This window comes from Prinia subflava, chromosome 6, assembly GCF_021018805.1.
Source record: "Prinia subflava isolate CZ2003 ecotype Zambia chromosome 6, Cam_Psub_1.2, whole genome shotgun sequence".
Lineage (NCBI taxonomy): Eukaryota > Metazoa > Chordata > Aves > Passeriformes > Cisticolidae > Prinia > Prinia subflava.
Genome location: NC_086252.1, coordinates 20,082,102 through 20,091,469, shown reverse-complemented (window position 1 = coordinate 20,091,469; position 9,368 = coordinate 20,082,102). Strand labels below are relative to the sequence as shown.

Sequence of the window (9,368 nt, the reverse complement as noted above, 5' to 3'; positions counted from 1 at the left end):
TCTTCAAACATTAAATTTACAAAGTTTCTGGAGAGCCAAAGTGTGCCTGAGGAGTTCTGTCTGAAGAAAAGTTCAGCCCGAGCAGATGTATCACTGTCCTAGTGTATAGATAATATGGGTGGATGGGTTTGAATTTATAAATAAAGCAAACATGCAATAAAAATTAGTGCAATATTTCTGCACATCCTGCATCAGAGGCAATTTTTTGGATACCATTGGCTAACAGTGGTGCCATTAAAGAGGGATTGTAAAATGATCTATTTTATCACTTGGTAGACTCCCCTGAGGAGATGAAATTTGTCTTGATGGAAACTTATGTACTGCAAAATATTTTTCCTAATAGAACAATAGTTATTTAGACTTAACCTCATTATAGTTGTTGCTCTTTTAACCAAGTAGTAGAAGTAAGATGTTTGTTACTCAGCTGCCAACTGACTTGGCGTTTGCGCTCATGTTTGAAGCTAACTGTTCTTGCTAAACTAGGCTGAAAAACAGATCAGGACCTCAGATTTTCTACATTTTTGCATACTAAACCCAGACATGTCTGAAAGAGTGATTTTTCTATTGTTATAGTAAGTCTTACTTATCACTAAAGGCAAGATTCTTTTGCAGTAAAAATGTAGCAAAAGAACATTTTCTTTAGCAATAAGGTATAGAGAGTTATTAGAGAGAGATTTCTAAACAAGTATGGTCTTGGGGAAGTACTAGGAGAGAGAAAATTACTTCCATCCGTTCATTTCTGTGACAGTTGTCTTGCTGCACACTGAAAAATAGTAAGGCATACAACTTAGCAAGGAACAAACCTCCTCAAATATTTTTCTAATATCCCAGCTAAAAAACTGGGAAATATTTTTATTGAAATATCCTGAAATTTTGAATTTGGGAGGGTTTCCCTTGAAATCAGATAACACTAGTTGAAGTGAATAATTCAGTCAGTATACAGAAAAATATTGTAGTTATTCAGAAGCAGTGCATAGAATCTTAACTTTATGGGTTTTCTATATGGCTTAATGCAGTTGGTAGCAATAAACATACAGGATTTAAATCAGCTAAAAAATTTCTGAAAGCAGACTTAGTAGCTAAAGTAAATGGGAGTAGTTAATGTGGGATTGTGTCAGGAAGAGAAATCTTCTACACCCATTTAATTGTCATGCCTTATTTGTTGAATCTACTTAATGTTTCCATGTGACTGCCCTGACCACACATCATGAAGCCCTCTTCAGCCATTAAGCCCCTCTTCAACAAAAGCAGTTAAGCAGTTCATATCTTTGTCTCCACAGCTTGTGCAGTTTAGCTGGAAGTGCATGGAAAGAGCATTAGGGAAGTGTGCAGTACATATATAGAGCTGCTTTTGTCTTCTGACTCACACTGTTTCAGATGCACAGATAATCATTTGATAGAAGATATGAATACATCAGAATATTAGAGCCTGATAAAGAGCTTAAAGTTTTATGCTGATAATATCAGAAGTTGGTATCATCAGGCTTTTAGTATCCATTTAATCTCTCATAGAAGAAGTTCTTTTCATGAAGCCACCTCAAATGAACATAATGTTCTATGCTACAGTTATTAGTACTAATATTGCTAAATCTGATATGCTAATATATTATCTACTGCAGTCTTTTAAACTCCTGCTGTGTGGCAGAATTGGTTTTCTCTTGCCTGTTTGCTATGGAGAGCCGCTGTGCTTCACTTGGGAATGGTTGATGGAAATGGTCCTGATTGTGTTCCCAAGCTTGCTGTGGTTGGTAAAGCAGCTCTCATTTCTGTCGGGCTGCGCAGCAGAAGAGGGGCGTAGGACAGGCATCGTGTCAGCAATGCCCAAGAGTGGCCGTACCGAAGGATGGCTCAGACACTGAGCATCATCTGCATTGGGCTCTGGGTTAACAGGCCGCTTGTAGGGAGGAAACAATTGTTCTTCAGTATTTTAGGAATATTGTTGCTTTGAAAGTAAATCTAGAGCTCAACAGCATGGTTGATATAGGGTTCTCCCTGCATTCTCCCTGACTGAGAAAATGTGTTGTCCAAAGTGTAAGTTGCAGCCAAGTTCTATTTCAAAGTGAAATGTACAGCTTCAGTGACAGTTCTGCAAAGATCAGTAATTTGTGTATTCTTTCTATCCTTGATACAGGCAACGCTTAATGAAGTACACACATTACTAATGTCCATCCTGCAGAGAAATGAACTGTGAAAAAATTTAAGCAAACATGTTCCAACTGTTCATACAAAGGATTGCACAGGTCACACATTGTGTTTCCACAAAACTTTCCCCACAATTTGCTGCTGCTCAGCATGTACTTCACTTAGCTTCCTACAATTAAAATTTGCAAACAAAAAAGCTTTCCAGGGCTAACAGACTCATATGCTTTCCCAGAGATTTGGAGCCACGTGTTTTGGGAATGGCTGGGCACACCACGCCAATATAATATAAAGGCAACGTCAATCACCTTCTCTCACTTTTTAATAGCTCCTCTCCGTGATTCTCATTCTCCGTCACTAGAAACTTAAGATTAAAGGAACTTCACTATATTTCAATAGTTTAATCCACTGGGATGGATCTTCTTCACAGCAATGGAGTGCTTATCATTCAGCATTTACAGAGGGACTACAGGGCTTACCAGGATTTCCTTAATTTTATGTCACATGTTGGTGATCCCCGGAATATATTTTCAATTTATTTTCCTCTTTGGTTTCAGCTCAACCAAGTGGTTGGTACTAAAATGATATGGGTGGCAGTCATTGGTGATTGGTTCAACCTCATATTTAAATGGTAAGAAGTTGGATTTGTTTTAAAATTTGGTATTTTTAATAATAGTTACTATATGTACCTCAAGCTTAGAAAACTTTCTGTGAATAATGTAAAAGTAGATTTTCCCTAGTAATTACAAAATAGGAATTCACAATGAAAATATTTAAGGTATGTTTGAAATAGCATCATAATAAGATGAGAAGAACTGTAGAACTATTATAGAATAGCTTTGGAAATATAACTCTTCATATTCTTTGTAAGATTATCATGCTTTGCTGGGGCTTTCTTATGTAAAAATCTTTTCATTGAATTTCTGCTTCACTTCATTTTATTTTTTTGTCAGGATTTTATTTGGCCATCGCCCATACTGGTGGGTGCAGGAAACAATGATTTATCCTAATCAGTCGAGCCCATGCCTCGAGCAGTTTCCTATCACATGCGAAACTGGACCAGGTAAGAAACGTTGGAGATTACCTTGGTACATTTGATAGGGATAGCAGGGGGAGAGAATGGGACTTAGCAGGGTCTTAAATGATACACAAATCTCAGAGTTCATGTATAAAGTAGTACAAACAAAATAAGTAGAGGAAAAGGGAGAAGTACAATAGGTAGGTATTTGCTGTATGACAGGAAAATTTCCTTCGTTACTCTTAAAAGATGCAAGAGAGGGGGACTTGCTTTAAAAATAACTGCTACTAGAATGAACTGGTGTATTGGAAACAAATTTTCACAAAACTTGTGAAATACATTGTTTAATGTGTTCCAAGACAGAGCCTGGGGCTGTTGAGTTTGAGGGCTTGTTCACTGTTGCAACAAATACTCAAACCCCAAAAACTAAGTAGATGGTTGAGTGTAAATAACAACAGTCTCAGCGATTGATTACACAATGTATCACAAATGGAAAAGAACCAGAACCAGACACGGGCACTGAATGCGTGTGTGGGAGTATGTGTACAAAAATACAGGGAAAAATAATTTTTGAAATGTGCTTTTCAATATATTTTCACTTTTTGTCTCATTATCATCTTTGTGGAAATCAAATGCAACACTAATGAAGCTAAATGAACTTGTGCAACCCTAATATGTGCAATAAGATGAACTTGCTTTGAGCTAACTGAATTTAATTTGTTGTGCAAGAAAATACTGACTGTGGAAATTATGTGCTTTGCATCTTGTCAATGCTACTGAAAACTTTTAAGCAGTTTGCATGGCTGTATTTTGTTAACAATAACCTGCATTACATCCCATTGTAATAATGAAGAAGAACCTTAAGCCTTTGTATGAGGCAGGGTTTAATAATGCCTGGTCTTTATGTGATCTGCAGTCTCTTTCAAGTTAATTCATTTGGGACCTAACACAAAGTATTAAAGTCCTTCAGATCTTATCAAAAGCCTCCAGAACGGAGCCCGTTCAGTGCTTCGTAGGCTGAGCCCTGGCTCAGGAGACAGCCAGTGTATTTCATTTTGGTTCATTGAACCAGAAGGCATTTCTCCTTGTTACTGTCTTTCTGAAAGGTCATTCCTATTTCTCTCCAGTGGGTACAACTGTCACATTGAGTCCTTCTTTGCACCTTTAATGACCACATTTTTCCCACCTCCAGACTTATGCTGGACCATTAAGACTGTCACTGACCTGTTTCTCATTAGTAAGAGGAGGTGCAGTCAGCACAGCTATTACATGCACACAATCATTGTGTGAGCTTATGTAGTACTTCACACACCTTTTAAATAGCAATTTATATTAAAAGATTAGAGAAGGAGCCACAGACATGAGAAAAGCAGATCCAAATACTGCTAGGATAGCCTGAACCCCAAACTCCATGTCTCAGCAAAAGGGAAAGCTGAGGGAACTCTTCATATGACTACATGGCAAACAGTTTAGGACCTGAATTTGGTTTGTACTTCTAGAATTAACTGAACTAAAACCCTGCAGCCATTATTTTTTCTGGTATTTGTAAAACTTTAAGAACATAAACCTTAAGGTGGAATTTATGCTGTTTCAAGTAGGTAATTTGCAGATGAGCTATGAAATATTATTCCTAGATGACAACAAAGAGAAGCTTTAAATGTTCCTGTTTCCTTGTCAGTGACGTTTGTTCCATTGTGAGGTTCAGGAGTGCACATCTGTTAGGAAATCAACAGAAGAGCTGGTAGAGTGACTCTAAATGTATTGCCAAGCAGAATAGCAAAAATGAATGCAGGGAGTCAGAAATCATTGTGCTTGTCCTGCCTTGACATTTTCACTTTGCTACTTCACTGAAATATTCTTCAACTCTACACGCTACTAGTTAGTGCTGGTTCATAACACATTCTTGAGCCAGAATTATTTTTTCTGACAGTGAAATAAACCTGTCCCTTCTCTTTTGTCTCCACAGAGAGCCAAGATGTAAAGGTCCCAGATTTACAGATTCCAGTGATCTAATTTTCTCTTTCCCCCTTTTGATTTGTTGAATGTAAATCTGAATGTGAACATAAGAAAGGAAGTGACAGAGTAGTTTTAGGAATAACTTTCCTTGCATCATGCCAGCATACCTTATTTTGTGGTGATTTTCACAGTTGTAGGAACTTCTTCTGTGGCTTCATATTGCTTCCAGTAAAATTAAAATTTTACTTTTTAAATCAAAATAATTACTCATGTATTATTATAACCTGGACTAAAAAGAAATCACTGTTCTCTGTATGAGAGAGTGTTCCTGTTATAGACTACTGTAGGTAGACTACTGTGTGCTATACCTGTGGGTACAGCAGTTAGAGCATCCTTTCATGTGCCAGTTTCATTGACAATCTACTTTTAATCTGGTTGATACTGTACAGCACCTTAAAATTTATAAAATTAATCAAAGTAAAGCATAAAGACACAGGTTTTTCTGTGCTTCAGATACATTTCTAAAATTATAACACAACTACCCAAAGTGTTAATTACCTGGATTGTAATATTGCTAATGAGACTCAGCTCACAATTGTTAACACCATGGTAATTGCAGAAGCAGATAAAAGGAAGCTTAGAAGGTCTGTCTCAAGTTATACTAGTACTTTGGTTTAGAATGTTACAAAGAGCTAAATTTCTGTTGCTCCTGTTAATTATGGGGAGGCTCATTCAAAAATTTTCTCAATTGATCCTCATACATAACTTCTACATTCCATGGTACAGCTCTAAAACAGCCCTAGATGCTTTTTTAAATTTTCAAATCCAAATAATGGGAAAATACTATGTTTTCCTATCAAGATTCCACCTCACACCAATATAAAATTATTAAGCTGTTACCTTTTTTGATTTCAGACAAGTATTATGGATTCCCTATAGATGAACCTTCTGAAAAATTCATATGGCAAAAATTAACTTTTGAGAAGCAGTTCACATTCTTTCAGCCTTTGTTAGCCACTTCACCTCTAAATTATTAGGTGCCTAAGTAACTACCAGTAGACATTTTCTGTATGACAGATGTCAGTGTCTTCATTCTTGAGTTGAATATTTCCTTTTGTTTTTACTAGGAAGCCCATCTGGACATGCCATGGGATCATCCTGCGTCTGGTATGTAATGGTCACAGCAGCACTTAGCTACACAGTGAGATGGAAAGATAAATCAGCTGTTACCCTCCACAGGTCAGTGTCTTTCCATGATTCCAACTCGTTATATTCAGATATTTCTTTATATACATGTCATGCTTTTAATGGACTTAATTTAAACAAATATTCACAGTTTGGTCTGTTTTGTAAAAAAACCAACAACCCTTTATTATGATCGGGGTTATTATGATACTTTTCAGATGAAGAAAAAGTATATTAAGAGGATTTACCTGTTTGTATAAGCCAGTATTTATCAACTTACAGACATTGCATACAATATCTCTGAATCAGTCTTAAATCTGAAGTGCTGGAAATTTTTAATTCTATAATTGCCACTATATATTGGATTTTTTTGGTTAGTACATAAATTTACTGCTTTGATGGTCATCCTTCACCCACTTTAAAGCAAATGCACATAATGTTGACAAAATTCTCTGTAATGTGTTGTTCAGCTCTGGAAAGTCCTGCAATTGCTTTGGTGGCTGTTCTTTCTAAGGCTGACAAGGTTGTTTTCACACTGTGTGCATTTTGTCATGAAATAATTGAGCTTTTGCATATAGCTATGACTTCACGATGAGAGATCTGTTTAAGGTATTAGTCCTAATTTAAATTGCCATTGACAACTTTCATCACCTAAACCACAGAGGTGTCTTGGACTTGAAACTTCTGAGATCTGTTCCAGTAACCACTCTTGATAATGTTTTAGTACTGACTTCTAGTTTTTAATTTTCTGATTCTAAACTGCTCTACTTAGTAAACTTCTGCTGGTGAAAGCATGAGCCTTACATGATGGGGCTTGGGGTAAATAAGTAGATGAAATATCTTGTTTTAATTTTTAAGCATCTTCCTTTTCCTTCTCAGACTAACATGGTCATTCCTCTGGAGTATTTTTTGGATTATCCAGATCAGTGTGTGCATCTCAAGAGTATTCATAGCAACACATTTCCCTCATCAAGTTGTTCTTGGAGTATTTGCTGGTAATCCTGCTATTTTTTATTTTCTTTTTAACCTATATGCAAAGTTTTTTAAAAAATGAGAGAAGACAAGAAAATTTTTAGTATTTGGACTCATCTTGGAGCCCCAGTGGTGCTCTCCACTCTGGAAAACCAGGGATTTGATAATAGTTCAAAGGTAAAATTTGTGAGGTGGAATGTACTTGCTGCCTGTGTAATTCACAATGAAGGGAGTGAGCCCTTGTCCACCTGCGGGTTGATGCTGACTGTATTGTGTCCACACTGCCTCAGACTAACTTTGACTGCTTTGTACTGGCTGCATCTGATCTTGACTGTGCTGCTGCATGGAGGAGATCAGAGAGGAAGTTGCTCCTACCTGGCTCTGACCTTTCCTCTCAGGAGGAAATCGTTGGAGTCACTTCAAGTGGGGTCCAGGTGCAAAATAGGATGTGTGCAATGTGGACAAACACAGAGACCTGGGGCAAAATAGAAAAAAGGTAAATAGCAGGACTAATTCCCCTGGGTGATTTAAGATGCTAAAGTACATTTTTCAGAGTTGCTTAAGCATATTATAAATTGGTATTCAGGGAGTCCAAATTATGAGCAGTATCTCTGGTGTCTATCTGATGTTAAGGAGGGTGACCAGTGCGTTGAGCAGGGCTTCCTGCTCATGTTCTCTCTCATGGGTGCAGTGCAGCCTGGGCAGCCCTGGCTAACAGCTTTCCCTCTTCACAACCAGGATAAAATGAGTACAAGAGAAGATAAGTGTGTTCTGTGTCTTTTCCTTCAACACTCAAAGCCTGTGTGGGAACTGGTGTTGAATTCTGCATTGCTGGAGCCAGTCTTTGAGTGAGGGATTCTTTTGGAAAAGGAGTGTTCCAGTTTACATCTAATATTTGATAGGTTGTCATCTGGGAGATGCAGTCAGGCCTTAAGGTATGCCTCATATCAAAACCGTATAGTGCTTGGTATTTAATTGTTTTTTTCCAAAGTGGCAGTTTTGAGTGGGAGGAAAGGTTTTGTAACGTACTGCAAAAGTGGTAAATTGTGTGTGTGTATATATATATACATGTATGTATGTATATATATAGACACACACATAGGTGTTTATTACATAGATATATTCTTCTGTCTTCAAAAGCCAAATTCTACAGGGACATTGTAGAAAATGCTTCTTCAAAATACAAGTGTGTAGTTCCCTGTAACACTGAGTTTCTAATCCGCAGGCATTCTTGTGGCAGAAGCATTTGAGCATACCCCTGCTATTCAGACAGCAAGCCTGAAAATGTACATCAAGACAAACTTGTTTCTTTTCATCTTTGCCCTTGGCTTTTATCTATCCCTCAAGCTTCTTGATATTGACTTGCTGTGGTCTGTTCCAAAGGCCAAGAAGTGGTGTGCCAATCCAGACTGGATAAACATTGACACAACTCCATTTGCTGGACTGGTGAGGAACTTAGGTGCACTCTTTGGTTTAGGTCTCGGAATTAATTCTGAAATGTTCATCACGAGCTGCAAAGGTAAAAATAGCTGCAAGATAAGTTTCCGCATATTGTGTATAGCTGCTTCTTTAGCCACACTGCAGCTGTATAATTTTGTGAAGATACCTACTCATACTGAGTATTTGTTCTACATTCTCTCTTTTTGTAAGAGCGCAGCCATGCCTCTGACTGTAGTTGCCTTGGTTCCCTACTGTGTCCACTCGTTAATGAGGACAACAGAAAAGAAACTTAATTAGTAAAGTTTCAAAATGGTTAGCAATGGGGATGGATGTGAACTGTTGAAGAACCCTCTGCAAAGGCAGTTTTGCTAATTCATTTAAACCAAGGGAATGCCACTGCATCTTTGATGTACTCCTGGTAAGTAACCAGTGCATCCAGAATCAGTACACTCAAGAATAACTTTGACAGCTCAGAAATATTAGCTGCTGATTTTATTCCTAGAAATATTGCCAACGCACTGCAGTATGGTTAGAAACGGCCCAATACTCTGGGTCATAATGAAGTGGTAAAGTATAATCAACCATCTTTATTTAGCTATATGGTGGTTTTTTAGTTCTGTCCATCTCTAGCTAGATAATGCTTCAAGCACCAGTTGTA

General features: G+C 37.5%; 1 protein-coding gene across 1 annotated transcript; it reads left to right on the top strand.

Annotated features, from left to right (window-relative positions):
• Positions 1-2,552: 2,552 nt before the first annotated feature.
• On the top strand, positions 2,553-9,007 carry G6PC2 (glucose-6-phosphatase catalytic subunit 2). The gene is made up of 5 exons (XM_063399826.1): positions 2,553-2,770; positions 3,093-3,202; positions 6,241-6,352; positions 7,178-7,293; positions 8,496-9,007. Exons 1-5 carry the CDS (start codon positions 2,553-2,555, stop codon positions 9,005-9,007), a joined length of 1,068 nt encoding a protein of 355 aa, XP_063255896.1.
• The last annotated feature ends 361 nt before the right edge of the window (positions 9,008-9,368 follow it).